General features: G+C 50.3%; 1 protein-coding gene across 4 annotated transcripts in view; it reads right to left on the bottom strand.

The window, feature by feature from the left end:
- The window catches only part of JADE2 (jade family PHD finger 2), a 73,960-nt gene that overhangs the window by 9,982 nt on the left and 43,367 nt on the right, over nucleotides 1-20,611 (bottom strand). For all 4 annotated transcript variants that reach the window (XM_084215665.1, XM_084215664.1, XM_084215666.1 and 1 more), the window contains 5 exons: nucleotides 16,380-16,591; nucleotides 11,700-11,867; nucleotides 11,081-11,197; nucleotides 5,172-5,633; nucleotides 728-845 (listed from right to left, as the gene is read on the bottom strand). In XM_084215665.1, coding sequence (XP_084071791.1) covers nucleotides 728-845; nucleotides 5,172-5,633; nucleotides 11,081-11,197; nucleotides 11,700-11,867; nucleotides 16,380-16,591 — 1,077 coding nt within the window. The remainder of the gene's footprint in view (nucleotides 1-727; nucleotides 846-5,171; nucleotides 5,634-11,080; nucleotides 11,198-11,699; nucleotides 11,868-16,379; nucleotides 16,592-20,611) is intronic.

Raw genomic sequence — 20,611 nt, 5'->3', positions numbered from 1 at the left:
ACAACAACCGTCGGAAGCAGCTGCCAAAGCACCAGATGCTGCTGCTGGAAAAACTCTTCTGCAGCCACAGGCTCTGCTCTGCCCTGCCACAGGAGGCACAGGAGGAGAAGGAGGAGGGAGCAGGAGCTTGTGCAAAAGGAAAAAAAAGTAGGACAAAAGGAAACCAGCTTTATTTCAGCTCCTTAATAAAAGTTGGCAGAAGCTTTGCAGTCAGCAGCATGATCTTCACTAAGGGGTATGTGAAGCAGGGAGCTGCAGCTGACCAGAGCTAAAGGAGCTGGTCTCCTGGAGCAACAGACTCCCCACCAGCAGCTTAACCCTTGATTCTTGACAGAATGCTCAAAGGCATCTGCAAAGAGCCTGAAGCAGGGCTGCCAGCCTGTGCCAGGGAGCCAGCTGCAGAGCAGCCCTGTGCCCAGGATGTGCCATCTCCTCCCAAGCCGTCCCAGCTCACAAAAGTCACCAAATACTGTCTTAACACCCCCACCTAAGCAAATGCTTGGTCCTTCTGAGTGATTTCTGGGAAGGGGAGGATCAAGAGGGATCTGTGAAAACAAGTAATTCCAGCACTCCAGTCACCCAGAGTCTGGCTTTATTGAGTGTTTCTGACTCAATATGTGAACCATGCCAAAATAACACATCAGGGGAGGGGGCAACTCTGGCTTCCCTGGCACACAATTTGGTTCCAGTGGGAAGCATCTGTGAGAGTGAGTTTTGTGGTACTGACCTGGGTAAAGATCTTTCTCAATAAGCTTCATCTGGAGATGGAAGATCTGCTCCTGCAGTTTACAAATGGTGTGCTTCATTTTCTCCCGTCTTGTCACCATGTAACAGAGATTTCTAACCTACAGAAACACAAGAAACAGTGTCTGGTTTAGGCAGGGTCAGAGCAGGTCCCCTCAAGCTGTGCTGCTGCTCCTGCTGCCCCGGGAAATCCCCACTCCCTGGGATTCCATCCTTTTCACCTCACCATCATCTGTGCTGCTCTCCTCCCACGGCCCTTTGGGTGAGCCAGGGCTGGCAGAGAGGGGCTCTTGATCCAAACCCTGTGGTACATATGGAAAAACCATGCAGTGATTCATTCCAAGCCCAAACACTCCGTCCTGGCTCCAACAGCCAGGACCCCATGGTGGGCAGGGGAGGCTGGGAAGGAGATGCTGCAGAAGGAGCATTACAACACAGTCATGGACAGGGCCAGCACCAACATCTGAGCATTGTGCTGAGTCCTTGGCCCAGCAGCTGCATCATGCACATGTCCTGTTCACACCTGACACGGCCACCTGCACAAAAAAATGCCAAATTTGACGAAGCAGCTTGGTGCCCTGAGTCAATGCACCAGTTCTCATACGCAAATTGCACCTTTAGCAGGAAGGGATAAACCCTCTTCCCACAGCCAGTGCAGGGAAGGGACTGAGCTGAGATGGGGATGTCACAGCCTCACAGAACTGCCCTAAAGCAGATGCCAGGAAAAAGCATAGAAAACACAGCAAAATACCCTGGTGATGCTGACCCAGGTCAGCAGCTCCCTGCCTCAAATCTGGCCCCTCCATATGGTTATTCACACTGGCTCCACAGCTATCACTGGTGCATTTTGTCCCAGTTCAAGAACTTTCATTAACCATGGCAGTGGGGTAGGAATAAGATGATATTGTAAGGTCCCTTCCAACCCAACCCATTCTACGATTATCTGAAGCTCTGAACACAAACAGCAAAGCACAAAATATAACTGCTCACGTGAGCCCTGCAGCAGCAGCAGCTAAACCCTGCTGCTGATAAACACCCCCAGTAGCACAAGATGACAGAATTATTGCTGATAACTCCTGGCACCTGGCACTTGATGAGTTTCAGTGCCATGCTTCTGCCAGCCCCACGTAAGGGTGGCTGGAGAGCCAGGCTCTGGCACTGCTGCCACAATGGACATCAAGGCTTTTGGAGCAAGCAGAAGCTTTCAGCTGCAGAGCATAAAATGCTAATGGCAGCTAACAGGATTTGACAGCATTTACTCAGCTTTTTGATGCTGCCTGTAATAAGGTAAGGAGGAGGTGGCCTGAATAGAGGAACATGCACATGGGTATGTCCACACTCACATGTGACCCTGATGTTTTCCATTCCTCCCCCTCCTCATGCTCGCACCCTTCTCTGCAGAGAATACTTCCAGGTTTGGGGGGACTGTCCCAATGTGGCCAGGAGCCTTTGTGCCTCTCACAATGACACAGCAAGCCAGGACATCATCCCACACTTACCTCAAATCTGCCACCACAGGCTGTGAGGGCAGCAGGACAACTGCAGGCAACCCCTCCTCACTTAAGGACAATTTGGGAATGTTTAGAAATAAAGGAGAAGAAGCTGCTCTTTTTTTTGTTGTTGTTGTTGAATCCCCTAGCTGTAAATACAAGGCAGGGAGTTCTATAGCATATTTTACTATGTTCTCTTTATTTCTTTCTGGATTGGAGAAAACATCAAACTATTTCTTTATGAAGAAAACAACTGCTTCTGGCAACCTGACTCTCCAAGAGTTTGGCCATATCTCTTCCCTATGATTTGATATTCCTGGAAGAAAACATTACTTTAGCTTTGCTTAGAGACTGCTGGTATTTACCCACACTTACACAGCTCAACACCACCCAGTGCTGCTTCCCCAAGCCAAGTTTAGAGGCTGGTGTGAAAGCCTGGAAACCACAGCTTTTTGTTAAAGTTAATTTAAACACGCAGTCCTTGGAAAAAGCTTTTTTAAAAAGGCAAAGAGGGTTAAAAAAAGGCCAAAACTAAAATGGGGGGACTGTATTAGGATTCCCAGGTAATAGCTTTAATTTGCTAACACTGTGAAGTACAGAAATGTCAGGGATTAAGAAATGACAGATAATCACCATCACTATGGCTATCCCAATATCATCTGCTCTCTGCTTCTGCCTCCCCAGCTCCTGGACCCCTATACCATGACCAGACCCAAAATCACTTCTGCCAGATTAATTGCTGAAAATTGCTAAAATCCAACATGACGTCCTGTGGACACCCTCTGAAAGCCTTCAGAGCCTTCCAGGCTGCTCCTCTCTGATCCCAATTTGATGTGATTCCTCACTGTTTGCAAGTGAAACAGGGTGGCAGTGACCTGCCAGGTGCAGGATCAGATACCTGGGATGCTCTGCCCACAATTGGATTTAAACCCCTATCACTCATCTGAGCACTGGACTTTGATCTGGCTGGTGTTTATTGTTCCACCCTTGGAAGCAGAACAAACAAACAGCTCTTCCAGGGACAGGCAGTGAAACCTGGCAGGGAGTTGCTAAGCAGAGGCTGAATGCTGATGGGCACACCCCACAAAGCCTGGAGGCAACTCTGGAAAATGAGAAATCTGGTAAAACACATAGTTTTGACAGAAAGAAATCAAAGAGAAGCTGCCGTGAGCAAAGCATGGTACCCAGGGATGCACAGTGGTTCAGTGCAGCTGGAAAAGCCAAGCTGGGAACAAAAGGGAGCAGCAGGAGGCAAAGCAGCCTGCTTTAGATTTACAATATAGAGCAGATGAGGGGAAAAAGTGAGTTGAACTTGTCACCCCCGGATCAGGCAGATGCAGCCTGTTGCTGGAGACCCACTAATTTTGGCACCAGCCCAGCACAACACAGAGATGGAAACGTGGTAAGTAAAGGCAGGAACAAAGGGGGGACAGAGTGGCAGAGTGATGGCAATGATGACCACAGGGATGAAAGCCACAGAATCACAGAAAATAGACCCATAGGTTCAAATCCAACTATTTCTACACAGAAGGGTCTCAGGCTCCAGGATTCACACGGCAGGTGGGTGCAGCAGGGGACCAGGGCAGGCAGGTCCAAAGCTGAACCCCCACCTGGACATGAACACAGTGCCCACCCACACTGCCCTTCTCCCCACAGGTTCAGTTATGCTGCAGACCCACAGCAGATTGAAGAGAGGGTTCAGGGACATGTAGGGACAGCATGCCCACCACCTTCACCTCTGAGGGAACAGCATGTCACCTACAGCACCCTCAGTCCCTGCTCAGGAAGCCACAGCATCATATCCACCAGGTCAGAACAATGCTATTCTCCTGCTTTCCTTCCTCCTTGCTCCTAGAGACTCCCTAAGCTGTGGGTGGGTGGGGACCTGGGCAAGGGCAATGGATTCACCCCTCTGGCAGGAGCAGGGACCAGGCAGGGCTTGGGTATTAATCGAAGGAAGTGAAGGAGCTTGGGCTGTGCATGCCAAGCTCAGCATCCCTGCCCTGCCTGTCCTGGTGCCACTGCTGCAGTGAGCTACGCCCATGTGCCTCCCCAGCAGCAGCACTACTGTCCCCTCTCTGCCATCTCACCCCAGCTTCTGTGCGTGCTTCTTCTTCCCCTGTGCCTCTTCCTCTGGCTGCTTCTCACCTTCCAGCTGCTCCTCCTCTCCAGCCTCTGCCCCATCCCTGCTCCAGCCCTCGTGCAGCCGAGACAGCCAAATCCACAGGCAGCTGCACAGTGTGGCAGCAAGCCCAGCCCAGGGAGCTCTGGCACCACTTGGGCACTGCTGCTCCACCAATGCTCCCTCTCACCCAAAAAGCTGCTGTGGAGGCTGCTGCTTCCTCTGCTCTGGCTGGGAGGATTCGAGGATGTCCTGCACCACTGGGAGCTGCAGGTGCCTGCATCCTCTGTCTGCATCCTCTGGCCCGGCTCTGCCTCTGCCAGCAGTTCCCTGAGGAGCTGACCCACTTTTGGCTGCAGCAGGGCAGGGCATGCCCAGTCCCACTGGCCCTCTGCTTTCACTCATCTTTGATGTTTAATGTAAGTAAATAACGATGAGTTCCCAAGCCTTGCTGCTGCAGCGCACCTGAGGGCAACACAGGATAATTCTGTGAAACTATTTAGGTATAGTGGACACAAGCTGCAGCATCATCTGCTTCCCATCCACCCAGCCCTGCCAAAGCACCTCTCCCTGCAGACATTTGTTCTTTTGAACCCCTGGATGAGCCCAACACTAACTTATTCCATCAATGTCAGTGTTTTGGCAGTGACGATGTGCACACACCGAACACTGCTAAGTTTCTGAATGAAGATGAAAGAACAAAACTGTAAGGGGAATCAAACTGAGTCAGGGGGAGCAGGGCTCGTGCTGTCTGTGCGTGCCAGCAGCCCTGATGGAGCCCAGGGGTACACCACCGAAGGAGAAGCTGCACTCACCCTCTCCAGGTCTTGCCTGAGGTGCATGAAGAGCTTTAAGCGTCGGTAGAGAACATCCTGCTCTTGCTGAGCCAAGTTGTCCACTTCATCCGTTTTTGGTGTCAGCAGCGGTTTGTTGGAGTTTGCTTTCCTCTTCAGCTTCCAGTACTGGTAGACAAAATCCACCAGTGATTCACTTAAGTCAAGGTTCTCTGCCACCTCTGAAGGCTTCACGAGCTCATAGAAGTCCTCCTCCAGCTGCTGGAGCTTCTGCTTCCGCAGCGTGACCTTCTCCAAGTCCAGCTGGGCTTGGTCGGGCTCAGTCCGTGCCTCCTCGGGCAACTTGGTGGCGCCGGTGCTGTGCTCGAGGCAGAAGGACTTGAACTTCACCTCGTCGTTGTCTGCAAGGATCGTCCGCATGTCCAGGTTGTGGTCGAAGGCGCAGGTGACGTGGAATGCGGTGACACAGGCGGGCATGGAGCACTGCAAGAGAGGGACAGGGCTCAGGAACAGGCTGAGGGGACACCCAGCGACACAACAAACCCAGGGTGACACCTGCCGTGCAGGGATGGATGCTCCACCACAGGAATTCCTGCTGCCCCGGTTGCAGAGACGCAAGGGCCCAACACCATAAACACAAGCAGAAGAACCCCAGGGCTCAAGAGGTGGCATTTTCCCACCTAACCTTCTTTAATCCACCTCTGTAATGGGCCCTGCTCATCTCTCACCTACCACAACCAGAAGCTTCCAATGGTTCTTCCAACAAGACATGTCAAAAGCCAAAGAACAGCACGTGCCAATGGGATGCTCCAGGACTGTCAGTGGATTTGTCCTGATGGAGAAATGCTCACCTGTATTTCACCCTCAAGCTACTCCCCCCCTCTTTTACCACATCTAAAGCCAGTGTGCCATTTTTACTGGAAGCATACAGACCATGGTAGGGTTTAGGAGTGAACATGGGGTTTAAGAAGCAGCCAGTGCTCCTAAATGCCTTCCTCCTCAGGAAATTACACAGCCTCTAACTTGTTCCATTTAAAAAAGAAAGAAAAATGTAACTGGAGCAAACCAGCACAAAACAAATGCTTTAGAACTTTTACATTGGCTCCAATGTTGTCAAACTTGCATCAGATCGATTTTTAATTTTTTTTTACCAAACTTACCTCAGGCTTAAATTACTTTGGATCCCACAGGAAACAAATCTCAGCCTGGTGTCCCACAGAAGAACTCCCACCAGCCAGTGCTGTGCCCATGTCCATGTCAGCACCTTTTCCCCCTCCACTCATCAACTCTTTTTAATGGCTCAGAGTGTCAGGTAATTATTTCAACCATAATCCATAAGAAATCAGTCTATTCCAGCTGCTAATGACCAGTTAAACTGCAATAATGAGACCTTTTAAGTGGGCCATTACTGTAGGCACTACTTTGGGTTAATAGAAGAATTGTTCTTGTGGGGGATGAAGATGCACTTGTGGCCTGAAGGACCAGGTGGAGGCATGTGAAATTTCCTGAATATTGATGACAAACCATTTCGTTTTACTGGGGCTCTGCTGCACCTTAATTCTCAAAAAGAAAAATATATTCTGGTCGCAGTTGAGGAACAGAAGTTGTACAGCTTTTTATCATCACCCCATCCATCAGCCCTGAATCCTGCTCAGGGACCCAGGGGCAAACTTTTGACGTTGCTGCTTTTAGATATTTTCTTTTGACTTTCTTTATGAGTCTGCTGGAGCTCAAGAAGCTGCCAGGACCAAGAAACGCATAGGCAAGCATTGTCCAAATCCTTCACTTCCAGAGCTCTCCAGGCCCTGCTCCAAAGCCTCAGAGAGCAGGGGAAGAGCTGGATGCAGCCCTGGCTGTACCAGCACGGCTCTGGGCAGCCATGCTGGGCACTAACTCCCACAGGCACCACAAGAAGGCAGATTATGAACTCCACCACCACGTTCATCCTGTTTAAAAATGGCCATTCGGTCCTAATTTCAGCCTGAAATTGCTCACAAAAATATCAGGTAACTTGCAAAACTCAACTCCTTCTGCTATGCTGCTGGCACTCGCTTGGAGCCTGGCATTGTGAGGGACCCACTGATGCTCCCTGTGCCAGCCCAGGGCACTCACCACCACAGTGGGCAGAAGGTGCCTACCCTGCCACCCTGGCCTTCCCCTGGGACAAGCCCTGTCACAGCCACACATGCAGCTGAAGCACCAGCTCTGTTCCCAAGTATTTATTTTTGGCAGCGAAGGAGGGACAGAGGGAGCCCAGCCTGACTTGCAGCTTCCAGATTTACTCAGGGCAGTCACTATATCACATGCTGGCTTTTAAAGCACACACAGTGCTGTCCCTTCCCTTCTGTTTCTGCCATCAGTGCTAAAAACAGCATTAACAACACGCCCATGTCTTCTGCCAGGACAGTGTCCTGCTACCAGGAATGACCATCACTCCACCTTAGGAATAAAGCAAATCCAGTGACACTCATCCTGGATCTCTCTACTCCAACAGATGGCAAGCAGCACTCGTCAGAAACTGTGCCCAAAATGCAAACAGAAAATAATTAGGCAGTTCAGCTGACAGGGCAACAAAGAAAGATACCTGGTCGGCTACAGCCACTGAGGGACCCTGGATAAACTAACGATAAAAACATATTGATCCATCCCAGAATGGCACTGGAATGGAGCCACCTGTGGCAGGAGGGAGGGATCTGCCACACAGAATGAACCAGGCTCAAAGACTGGAGCAGTCCCTGCTTCGTTATCGATTGTGCTTCATTATCTTACAGCACCTTTCATTCAAGCACTTCAGCACATTTTGCTTATCCAGACAAATCCATTCCAAAATAAAATTCCGAGAGAAAGAGAGAGGGTAAAAACTGCCCCAGAGATTTAACATGGGCTCCTAATTAGTCCTAAAATCATTCTTACTGGGAAGAAACTGAGATGATTTGAGTTGCCAAGGTCACTCAAACAGAAGTTTAGCAGCTTGCAGTGGTGCTCTGCTGTAGTTTGGGGCTGAGGGGAAGGAAGCAGCTCCTCCAACAGACCTGGAAGGGGAGCTCAGGAAGGAAAAATTAATTACCGGTGCTGAACACTGGCCAAGCCATCAGACACAACACTTCTGCATCCTTAAAAAACTACCATGTGATTTTTCGTGACCACAGATGGTCTGGAGCCTTCTCAGCTAAAAACAGCAATTTCAGCCTCACAGACTGCTCGGGGGATGAGGGGCAGAGCATGGATGGGACTGGGGCAGCATGGGCAGCACACCCTGCTCTTATCCCTGGTGCCACACGCTGCCTTTTCAGGGCTACAGGCAGAAGACAGCCCTGGGAACCACCAGTTATCCCAGCGGATCAGGAGCAGGGGCACTGCTTGCTTAATGGGAGGGGGTGGCAGTGGGCAGAGAAGTGATGATGAACGGGGGAGTGATAAAGGACATTTCCAAGGGCTTTTTCTCCAAAAAGCGACAGCAAAAAGAAAGCTGGAAGATGATGACTTCTTTGGAGAAGCTTGCCAACAACCAAGAGAGCCCTGGCATTCTGTGCTGCCTCCGTGAGCTCCTCCAGTCACTCTGACAAGCAAGGAGGAGTCCCAAAAATGCATGGTCAGGACTCAGGCTGCACCAGAGCCTGGCTCCTGGCACTCTCTTTTCCATCTCAGAAATGCAAACAAGAAAATTCCTCCTGCATTCTGAGCTCTCTGGCATCTCCTGATGTCTGACCACAAGAACCACCATGAAGTAATGACTTCCCCCTAACAGGACTCAGGCAAAGGGTGTCTCCAGAGCTGCATCCCTGCACAGCATCCAGTACTTTAGGCTCAGTCACAGCTACTGGGCTCACAGCTCTGTACCACAGAGCAGGGGTTGAGGCACGTGCAGCAGCAAGGGCAAAGGCATGGACAGCAGCAGGGAGCCCTTTCTCAGGCTTTTCTGAGTTTCTTTCCCTTTTGATGGTCATATTTGGATGGGGGAAAAACACCTCCACACAGAGGTCACTACAAAGACTGCTTGTGTTTGTCTCTGCAAATGTGGCTGAGGTGGGTGATTTCTCAAGCTGCAGTGCTGCCTCTGAGATGCCCTGCTCGGATGACAGTCTTCTACTCCTCCAGCCTGCCTCCCAGATTTCACCTTCACAAAACCCTCTTGGCCACTTGGAAAACCCTCTCCTGGAAGCAACTTCCTTCTTTCCACAGACCTGCCCACCTGCAGCACCTGACTGCTGCTGCCAGGAACAAACACCCAGTGCTTTTGCAGAAAACAACATCCTCCTTTCAGAGCTGGGTCACAAACCCAAAATGCTGACAAGGGTAGATCCCACCTGTATAAACAGGCACTAGCAAAAATATGCTCCATAAAATATGCTCCATAAAATATGCTCCACGAAATATGCTCCATAAACATAAGCTTTCAAAACAGAGCTCTGTACCATGGATGAGTACAGAGCGTATTTATTTACCTATGGGTGTTAATTTACCCCATAAATCCTTACATAAAGGCACTGCCTGCTTCTTTGCCACTTCTCCCCCTTTTCCTTGAAGCAAAACCACCCTGCACACGGTGGGGTGGCCTTGGCAAATGCTCCAGTGGCAATCTCATGAAGACTTAACAAACCATGAGCTGCCAGCCCATGAGGCAGCAAGGCTCCTGTTCTGTCTCAGGTGACCTTTAATGTGAATCCGTTCAGTACTCAGGATCTCACAGCTCCCGTGTCATGATGGCACTAAGAGGATGAAGCCTGAGAGACACTGAATTCTTTTTGATGCTGCCAAGCCTGTTTGCTTCCTTCCCTGCCCCTCTGTTCTTTGAAAGCAGTTGCCATTCTGACACACTATCTCCATCTGGCAGGGTGAATAAGCACCCAGAGCCATCAAAAAAATGAGTCAATGCGACAGATTTAAAGAAGTATTGTGAGATTTCATTTCAAACTATGGGGATTACTTTTAAATAGCTGCCTTTAAGGTATTAAACCCAAGATGACAGCACAAACACAGCTCAGCACTGCAGAGCTCCTATCCCTGCTGTCCTTCTGCCACCAGCCAGCAGCTCCTGGTCCGTGGTCACTGCTGCAAACACCGACTGCCTGTGGCTCCTGCTGAGGTACTGGAGCTGATCACCTGGGGTCAGGACACATCCCTAAATTTCTCTCAATTTTTCAAAGCTTAGTGGCTATTCTCTGGGGCCACCAAGACATCACACTGGCCAAGCAGGTGGGAGGGGGGGAATCATGGGGTTCAGCAGGGGCCCCCAAATGCCCTCACACCAAGAGTGCTGCAGTATGGATGGGAGCTTCTGCTCTGCTCCCCGAGAATAGAGATCGTGGTGTGGGAAGCCGTGTCCCACTTCTGCAATAGAAAAGCCTGGAGAATCCTGCTCTCTATCTGAAAACAGAATTTCTGCCTCTCCTGCTGTGGCAAGAGCAGGCAATCAGGTATCTGCAGTGGTTTGCTTAGGTGTGGCACATCAGAAAATGTGGAAATATAATAAATGGTAAGTACTTTATTTTCCCAGCCAGCAGGTCAGTGAGGACTACCCAACCCTGGTGCACCCTGATATCCCCACAACTGAAAGGCTGACCCCCTGAGGTTTGTGAAATACTTGTGTTATGTATCCCATGAGCATCTCACTTTCCTGGCAGCCTCACAAAGCCCTTCTCCTGGAGGTTTCTCATCTAAATCAAGGTCATTTGCTGTCCCAGTAATTAGAGTCACTACAGCAACACCACTGTGTAATGCAAATAAAGTTAATCTAGATTTCTAGCACTCAGTGCATTAAATGATTGCAAACAACATCTGATGATGCCTGACAGGCTCTTGTCATTGGGTTTACTCAGAACAGAAATAAGAGTCATTCAGACCATGTCCTTCAGCATCTCAAGACTCTCCAGTGGCTAATACAGGTATAACCCCAGAGCTCTGAGCTTCTCCAGTGCCAAGTTACATACCTGAATGCATGTCCCAGTGCACTCCTTGCAGAGGCTGCAGGACAAAGCCCATCTGCTTGCTGGGATATGTGAGATCTTCGTAATGGGTTCCATTTTTTCAGGACATCCAATGCTAACCTGGCCAGAACATAGAACACAAGTTGTAAATATTGGCTATGGTCCCAAATCTCCTACAAAGGGGTGTCTGTGGCAGTTTGAATGAGGGATGGATTATACTTCTTATTTGTCAGGGTAATTTGGAAATAAACCCAAGCCCCAAAAATCAGAAACTAATCTGGATGACAAAGAAGGAAAAATTTATGTTGCTTTTTCCTCTGCATGAATTCATAATCTGAGGTGTATCTCAGATGGGCATATGAAATTAGCTTTAAGCTCAAAGGTATGCCCCTCCCTCTGTGGCCTTGCAGCCCAATTCTCTGCCCTCCTTTAATTAGAAGCTCCTTGGCTGCTAATTAAACACACGATAACTGCCCTTGCCCGGCGCTGTGGCTCTGGTGAGCCAAACTGCATTTGTTATTTACACATTTGTTATTTACACCGTTAATGAACACCCTGGGCCAAGACCTGAGAGCTCCCTGTGCCCACCCAGGTGCCAGGAGGAGGCTGGAAAAGCCCTTACTTCAGGTATCCATAAGGCACAGCTAACGTGGACCCATTTCGTCCCGCTGCGGGTGGGCTTCAGCGCTCCCCCCCTCTTGGGGCACAGCAGACACTTGGGCTGGACACCGAGGGCACAGGTCCGGCACAGCCAGCTCCCAATGGGCACCTTCAGGATGCCATAGCACGCCTGTGGAGACAGCAGGGACAAGGGTTAATCCAGCAGCCCAGGGTGAACATCCTCCCAGCCCTCCTCCCTCACTCCCACCCTCCTCCCTGCCGCTGCATCCCAATAAACAGCGCTCAACGCAGCACAGACAGGGAGCTGATGTTCTTCCTTACTACCTTCCCTGTTTTCACATGGATGCTCATGGTGGATCAGTGTGTCCTGGGTGTTAATTAAAAGCTAAGTATAAAACTGTGCTGTGCACCATGCCAAGCACAGCCTGGCTCCAGGCTGGGGGTGGGCAGAGCCCCCACCACCGGCAGCTCTGCCCGCTCATGTCCTGCCTGTTCCTGACCCGTGATGACTGGGAAAAGTCAGAAATGCTGTGCAGAGAAATCTTCTGAGGTCACTGAGGGCTGAAAAGCCACAAGCCCATGATTGAGAAAGTTGACCACACTGGTTAGAGACCCAGCACAGCCCAAAGGGGAAGCAAAAATAAATATGGAAAGGCAAAAAGGGGAAGCCAATAGTAATGAATGTAAATGAGATGGGAGGAACCAAAAACGATAATAAATCTTAAGGATGACACATCTGAAGGGGGCACAGACAAGTCTCCAGCCAAGAGAGTGAGAACTGAAGGAGCTGGGCTCCCTGGAGCTCCCTGACCTGCTGTGGTAATACAGGACACTGAGAAGCCAAAGTGTTTCATAAATATTTTTCTTCCGTACTTGGGGAAGAGCCAAATGATAAGCTATATCACATAATGATAAATACTTCCCACTTTCACCATGATTTATGACTGTATTAAACAGCCACTACTAAAACTAGACAGTTTTTAACTGGCAGGTCCTGATAACTCACACTTAAAGGGTTTTCAGAGGGCGACACACTGCCTCGGGCACTAACACAGGGCTGTGTCCCTATTTAAAGCGAGGAGATGTAATTAATTCTACATCTGGCTGCTCTGACATCCCTGCAGAAGGCAAACAGCCAGTGCTGACAAGGACCCCCAGCACTGGTAGCTGCAAATTGAGCCCAGGCATTCACCAACTCCACTTCTTGAAGTTTAACCCCCAAAAAGAGCAGCTTTTCCTCCTGCTGCTGCAGGTCATTGTCGCTGCAAGTAACAGTGCTGTGGGTGGGGACAGGAACAGAGGGGGCACACGGAGATGTGTGAGCTTGGCATCGGTCTCTACTGGCCCAGAAGACTACAACATGACTTGAGGTTGCCCCAAATCACAAATTGGTAGTGGTTTCCAAGTGGAAAAAGCCATTTTGTGAACAGATTATTGCGATAACAAGGAATTAAGAGAGGAAATATTATTGCAGCGAGTCTACACGGTTCAAAGAGACTTAACTGTGTTTCACAGTGCTTCCAAATCTGATAGATAAATCATTTCTGGAACACAGTTTTATAAAATGTGATTTATTACCAGTCAGGAATCAGCCTGATATGTACTAGCAGCGGAATGAACTGGCAGACTCATCTCAAAATCCAGGGGAAAGCAGGAATTATGACCATCTCTAGCAGACTCATGGATCTTGGTTATTTATTTCTAGTGATTTTAGAGTAGCTGAAGGTGCAATCCTGCTCCTGAGAAGCAAATACAGGTCATCTGTCCCAGACAAGGAGCAGCTCTAGAAACAAGGTGCGTTATCAGCTAAACACACTCTTCCAAGCCCAGCACCAGGCAGAAGGTGCTCCGGAAATATGAAGCCAGAGGAATGCTGAATAGGAGCAGCACAGCTATTTTTACTGCTGCATCTATTTGGGGTGCAACATCATTGAGAATGAGATGCCAAAACCACAGGGAGGATGCCAAGCCATAGACGAGCTTGGTGTGGCCCATGGAACAGAGGGTGGGCTCAGCCATGTGCCCACACCAGGGAAAGGGAATTCAGTGATGACAGGCCCATGGCATGGTGGCTGGAAACTGAAGGTGGATCATTCCCCTGCTAAACAGAAGTGTGATGCTGTCACTGTGAGAGCAATGAACTGTGATTTAGCAGTGGGGGACATGGTTCCACCTTGCTGACAATTTTAAAAGGACAACTGCATGTGCTTTCTAAAAGCTTCACTTCATGGGAATTAATTAATAGCAAGCCTCATGGCCTGTGTTATACAGATGAAGTGAGTACAAAGATATCACCTGGCACCATAACCCACCACTGTGTGTCCTGAGCCCCTTCCCAGTGGGATGCAGGAGGACAAGGCATGGCTCTGGTGAAGCCCACGGCACCAGCACCCACAATCCTGCAGGAAAGCATCATTCCCAGCAGGTTTTGCATGTGGTGCTGGCAAAGGCATGGTGCAGGTTAGATCCTAACACCCTGCACTGTGGCTCTGCACTTTGTGGCTTAAGGTGTAAATTGGGGCAGAGATTAAATCACAGGCAGCTTATGGGCTGGCACAGGGCTTAGGGCTGGACTTTGCTCCCTGAAAACAACTGAAAATCCCTCTTTTCTTTCAACTGCCTTGAAATCCAGGCTGCTGTGGCCCCTTCTGCAGCACTGGAGCTGCTGCTTTAAGTGGAGCCCACACAGTGCCACGGCTCCTCCTGAGTCCCTGCTGTGGCTCATGCCAGCTCACAGCCTGACATTGCCACTTGGGCTCGTTAAAAAAGAACCCAAGACAAAAAAATACCTCGAACCCAACCCTGAATCATTCTGGTATTTTGTGGAATCTGATTCACTGATGGAAACCATTCAAAACACCCACCACCCGCAACTATAGATATCTCCAGTGCTCTCCCACCTCCAGGAAGCACTGATGGAAAAGCTGCCCAAAAGATGAGCAAATGGCTCTCTTTAGAACTAAATAAAAAAACCCAAAACCGTTCACACAGAGGGTGAAGCCCAGGTGCTGCTGCTGCCACCCCAGCACCACACAGCTTCCCCTTGAAGCATGAGCAGTAAAACCTCCCTGGGTCCACGAGGGACCCAGGAGACCCTCACGTGGCTGCCTTCCCCTTGTCAAGGTTTCCCCAAAAGCAGGAGGCCCAGACTCCCCCCAGCAAGAGCCTGAAGCATTAGCACTCAATTCTAAAAATAAAATTATTTTCCTCCAGGCAACAAAATAAAATGAAATCCCACACTCACACACTGGGGGAGCTGGGACAGAACCCTGTAATGTGAGACTGCACTGGTGGAGATGGAAGGTCCAACCACTCCCCAGACAAAGCAGAGGGGGAGGAGGAAGCTGGGGGGTCTGTGCAAGCCCACCCCTCTGGGGAACACAGGACTGCAGACCCACATCCCACCCAGCCACCTGCCAAGTCTTGCACTCAGTGCTGGTCACCTGAATGTGCTAAAGATCCCACTGGGGCTCCATAAATGGGGCAAAGAAGAATTAGCATATTAAAGGACAAGGAGACATAAAATATCCCAGAGACCAGAGAACAAGGAGGAAGGAGCACTTCAACCTCTGGCTGTGTGCTTCTGTGGGCACTTATAAATAGTTTGGGGTAAGAAACTTGCCCAAATCTCAGGCTGTCCCAAATCCATGGGACTTGGAGCAACCTGAGATAGTGAAGGTGTCCCTGGGTTTTCCTCTTTCTGGATGAAGGCTGGGATTTCCCACGGATTCCTCAGCCACCATTTGTGGTGGAAACTGATCCTTCTCTTTTGGTTGCAAGGTGCTTTTGCCTTTCTCATTCCCTGAGAGTTCATTACTCCTTGACTGGAGCAGTGACAGCCACTGCAGCCCTCACTCCTTCAGTGACTGTACCAGTAATAATTTCAATCTTTCATTTTCAGAGGTTTCAGCAAATTCAGATGGCAATGCTGGGAAATACGAAGATAGAGGAGATAAGGTAGAACTTCCTGTAAGTTTCTACTTTCTTACTCCCAAGCTGGGGGTAAGAAAGTAAGAAAAGCAAGTTTGCTGTCTGCCAGCTATCCAAGACCCCACTGCTGTCCCCGCTCCAGTGGAGCTGCACTTGGGATCCATGAGGAAAGCTTACCAGGTGTCTACAGCAGCCCAGGGGAAGGAATGGGAGGAACCCACAGGAGGAGGGTACCAGAGTGAGGTGAGCAGAGCCACACCCCATCCTGGGGTTCACCTGGTGCAGGCAGACATTGCACTTGTCATAGAACACCATCTCACTGCCATCCTCCTTCCAGGGCTCACCTGGTGCACTTGTCACAGAACACCATCTCACTGCCATCCTCCCTCCAGGGCTCACCTGGTGCACTTGTCACAGACACCATCTCACTGCCATCCTCCCTCCAGGGCTCACCTGGCTGTATTGTCACAGAACACCATCTCACTGCCATCCTCCCTCCAGGGCTCACCTGGCTGTATTGTCACAGAACACCATCTCACTGCCATCCTCCCCCAGGGCTCACCTGGCTGTATTGTCACAGAACACCATCTCACTGCCATCCTCCCTCCAGGGCTCACCTGGTGCACACACACGTTGCACTTGTCACAGAACACCATCTCACTGCCATCCTCCCCCAGGGCTCACCTGGTGCACACACACGTTGCACTTGTCACAGAACACCATCCCACTGCCATCCTCCCCCAGGGCTCACCTGGTGCACACACACGTTGCACTTGTCACAGAACACCATCTCGTTGCCGTCCTCCCCCTCGGGCGAGCGGCACACGTCGCACACCACGTCCTCGTCGTACTCGATGCCCAAGCCCTCCTCGGTCTCGATGGCCATGTTCATGTTCTCGTAGCACATGGTCTCCAGCTCCTCCAGCACTCGCTCCAGGGTGATCTCGTCCAGCTCGGGCTTTTCTGCAAGGCAGAAGGCAGGGCGTGAAGGCAGAGGCACCGACGCAGCTCCGGCGCGGGCGCCCGCCCGCCTCGGGGCAGCGTTTTGCCAGGGGCTGAGCATTTCAGATGGCAGCTTGAGAGCAAATCCACAGCGAGGATTGGGGAAACGGCTGCTCCTAACTGGGGATGCAGTTTATGTTTCATAGACAGTAACAAAATATTGCTGCTGGCTGAGAGGAAGGAAACCCATTCAGCTGAAGCAATGCGGATAATTGGGGCTGACAGTTTAAATGTTCAAGGAGACGAGTTTTGAGAAGATGCTTTCTGCAGCGAGGGCTCAGACAAGCTTTGGCAACACAGAGTCAGCGCTTTAATTGTTAAGACTGAAAATTGACCATTTTAGGGCAAATTAAACAGAAATGTAAAACCGAAGCCAAAGGCAGAAACTGAGCATAAATGAGGGTTATTTTTGGGTTTGGGTTTAGTGAAATCAGGAGGTCAGACCCAAGTGGGTCTTTTATTCCCCCCACACCAGGATCTTTAATGGAGAGAGGTGGCAGAGATGCTTTACGAGAGCTTTCTCCACAGAGACAACTAGGAATGTAAGATCAATAAACAGTAGAGGTTTTTCAGAGCAGCAGCCTCTAGCAGAGAGATACCTAGCTGCCTTTAGACAGGGCATGCTGCTGTCAGGAGCTCAGCAGCCCCAAAATGGTGCCACACAGAAGGCTTGTCCCAGAAGTGCTGCCTCCCACCTGCACACAAAGATCCTGGTGCCACAAATGCAACGTGAGGTCACCCCAGGCAAGGAAGAAAATCCGCCAGGAGCAGGAGTGAGGCTCTCCATGAAGGGTTAGAGGCAGAGTTAAGCCCCCATCACACTGTCTCCCAGTGAGCTCTATGTCATCAGAGGAGAAGGGATGGGGACAACAGAAGTACCAGCAGGATGCAATACAAAACAACTAGACTTCGTAGATCATTAGTGTGAAATATCCACAATTGGCCAGACAGTGGAAGAGCCTGACCCAAACTGCTGTCCACCCTCCTTGCTCCAAAGCAATGGAAGAAAATACCTCATTTATAAGCAGAGATGGAGAAAAAGGGCTTGAGGAAGAACCCATAAGGAGCAGTTACTAATTAAATGTTCAGTGAAAAATTTGGCATCCTGGTCATCTCTCAAGCCACAGTGTGATGTCCCTGTTCTGGGCTGAACTCTGGGCTGCTCCAAAGCCCCAAGGGATGGGGTTGCAGGGGAACCAGCACCTCTAGCTGGAAGGGGCTGGCAGAGGCTGCATATTTCCCCCCATAGCCACTGATCAACTGAAAAAACTCCATCAAGGGGGAAAGCATCACGTAGGCGAGCTCGGCAAGCAAACACACCATTGTCTGCCTTTTTAAGCTTTTCCCCAATGTTTCACTGGCACGGTTTCCCTTGGCTTGACAAGTCCCTGCAAACATCCAGCCTGGCATTTTACACGTCTATGTCGAGTCTGAGATACCATCTAAGACAGACAACACTGTTCCCTATCACAGCCCTTTCAGGAGCTGGGGCTGCTGTGCTGCAGCGTGCCAAGGAACCTGCTGGTACCTGTTGGATTCCGCAGCAGCCCCGCAATGGGCGTGGGATCTGAGCCCCAGGCTGGCACAGGCTGCCTGGGGCCTCTGCAGCTCAGCAATGTGAAGCATCCTGCACTAGCACAGCGAGTTCTGAGCACCAGGGCTGGGATGGAGCCACCATCTTGCTCTTGGCACTGTTCCCGTTGGATGTCATGGAAACATGGAAGGGTTGAGCTTGGAGGGGACCTTAAAGATCTTCCTGCTCCAGCCTCCCCTCCAAGGGCAGGGACGAATTCCTCTAATCCAGGTTGCTCCAAGCCCTGTCCAAGTGTTCCCTTGAACACTTCCAGCCACAGCTTCTCTGGGTAACCTGTGCCAGGGCCTCCCCACCCCCACAGGGAAAAAAATATTTCCAATATCTAATCTAAATCGATCCTCTTTTAACTCAATGCCATCCCCCCTTGTCCTATCATTGCCTGCATGTCACAGAGAAAGTCAGAGCACTATTTTTGCCTAAATGGAGTCCCTTTACAAACACACCACCCGAGGCACACTTGCTCAACATGACTTTATGTGAGCATTAAACCAGTCCAGCAAGAATATCCTCCTCTTGGTCAGGGTTTCAACTCCCCATCTGTGACTATGAGCCTGGGCACCAGAGTGCCAGTCTGGAGTTACTCCAATCCTCCCAACACTTCAGGCTCTGCTCTTCTGCAAAGCAAACCCATCATCAAGGTGTTCCCAGTGCTTTTCCCCACACACTTTCCAGAGCTGCCCTGTGCTCATGGGAGAGGGCAGGCAGAGAGCTGGCAGCTGCAGGCAGCATGAGGAAGGAAAGGGAGGGGGTTTTCCACAGGAATCATGAGCTCAACCTTGCCCAGGGTCAGGATCATGCTGGCATTGCCACCGTTCCACTTCACCTCGAGTGGAAAGAAGCAGCAGCACCCATCCCATCTCCTGAATTTTCCACCATCACCTGCTTAACCCTGCGGAGAAAGCTTATGCTGATCCCAAAATTCCTGTGCCAGAGGAAGGCCAGAGGCAGAGGGAGAGCAGTGCCTTGGTGGGTTCCCTCATCAGCCTCTGTGGCATGCAGCTATTACAGCCCTACATGGGAGTATGGATCACACACACACACACAGAGGCACTCTCCCTCTCCATTTAGGTGTAATTACATTAGGAATGTGTTTGCCAAGCCTCATCCCAAACACCTCAGAGCTCATTGAATTGACAATTGCACTTGATGGGGATGAAGCGATTAATCGTTTATGAAACACTAAACAATGGGGCCTGGGGGTGAAGTGCTTTTTCCATTTGTGCTCCATTTATCTCCTTCTGTATCACATGAAGTTTGTGCTACTCAACTCCATTCATAAAATTGTCATCTTTTTGGCTGCAAAAGCTCTCTATTGATCGTGGCCAGCTCAACAGCAAACAAAAAAAATCCTACACCAAAACACTCCCTGTGTACGTGCACAAGGGACACTATTACTGCCCCCAGAGAAGGAAAGCAAAGACACAGACAACTGATCTTGGCTACAATTAACAAATCCAGCCATGTCCACATTTGGGACCATCCCCAGGCCAGCAGACTCTACCTGCTGACCAAGAGAACAGTATTTTCACCTGGCTAAGGTGTGCCAAGGTCTTACGCAAGAAAACAAAGCTTTTCTGAGCCCCCACAGAAGACAGCAGTGACAGCCATAAATTTCTTCAGAGTTTGTCTGGAGGGACACAGGCAGAGGTGAGACTTCAATCCTGTGCCAGTATAATCCCTGGCCATTTGGAGCCACGTTCAAAACACCAGCACAGGAGGGGTATGTCCCATCAGCCCTTCCAGGAGCCACCCACACCCTTTCCCCACTAACACTGAGTTCATTAATGATGATGGGCTTTGATGTGGCCACCCAGCCTCCCTGGAACACCCCAGGATTGCCCCACAATGGGAAGGGCTGTAATCCAGGGAATGCTGCCTCCCACGGCTGCTCAGATGAGAAGATCTGTCCCCTCTTTGCACAGGGCAGGATGCTGCAGGGCAGCACCTTCCCAGCTAAAAGAAGCACCTGAAAATGGGACTTGCTTCAGAAAAGGAGGAGAAGAGGTGACAGATAATGATGCACTACAGGAGGTCTCCAGATCTGATTCATGAAAAGAAAACATGAAAGAACTTTGCTCCAAGCAAAAAAGTCTTCCCTGTGTGTCTGTGTCAGGGTCTGCCACGATCCCTGCAGCTCCACAGCCATGCAGCATCCCCATCACCCCAGGGGGCTCCCAGCTCCACACAGCTCAGCCCTCACAACTGCCCACACAGCCCCTGAAACAGAATTTTAACCTCTGTCCCAAAGGAACTGGGGTTACTGGGCTGGCCCTGCAGCCACAGCACCGTGCTGGGAGAAGCACCAGGCACGTTCCCTCGCACAACGCCGCCCTCCTTACAATTCTTCCTGTAATATTGTAATTTACGTGGCACCAAGGAGCAATATT

The sequence above is a fragment of the Fringilla coelebs genome (genome assembly GCF_963513975.1).
Source record: "Fringilla coelebs genome assembly, chromosome: 15".
NCBI classification, from domain to species: Eukaryota; Metazoa; Chordata; class Aves; order Passeriformes; family Fringillidae; genus Fringilla; species Fringilla coelebs.
This window is presented reverse-complemented; position numbering and strand designations above follow the sequence as displayed.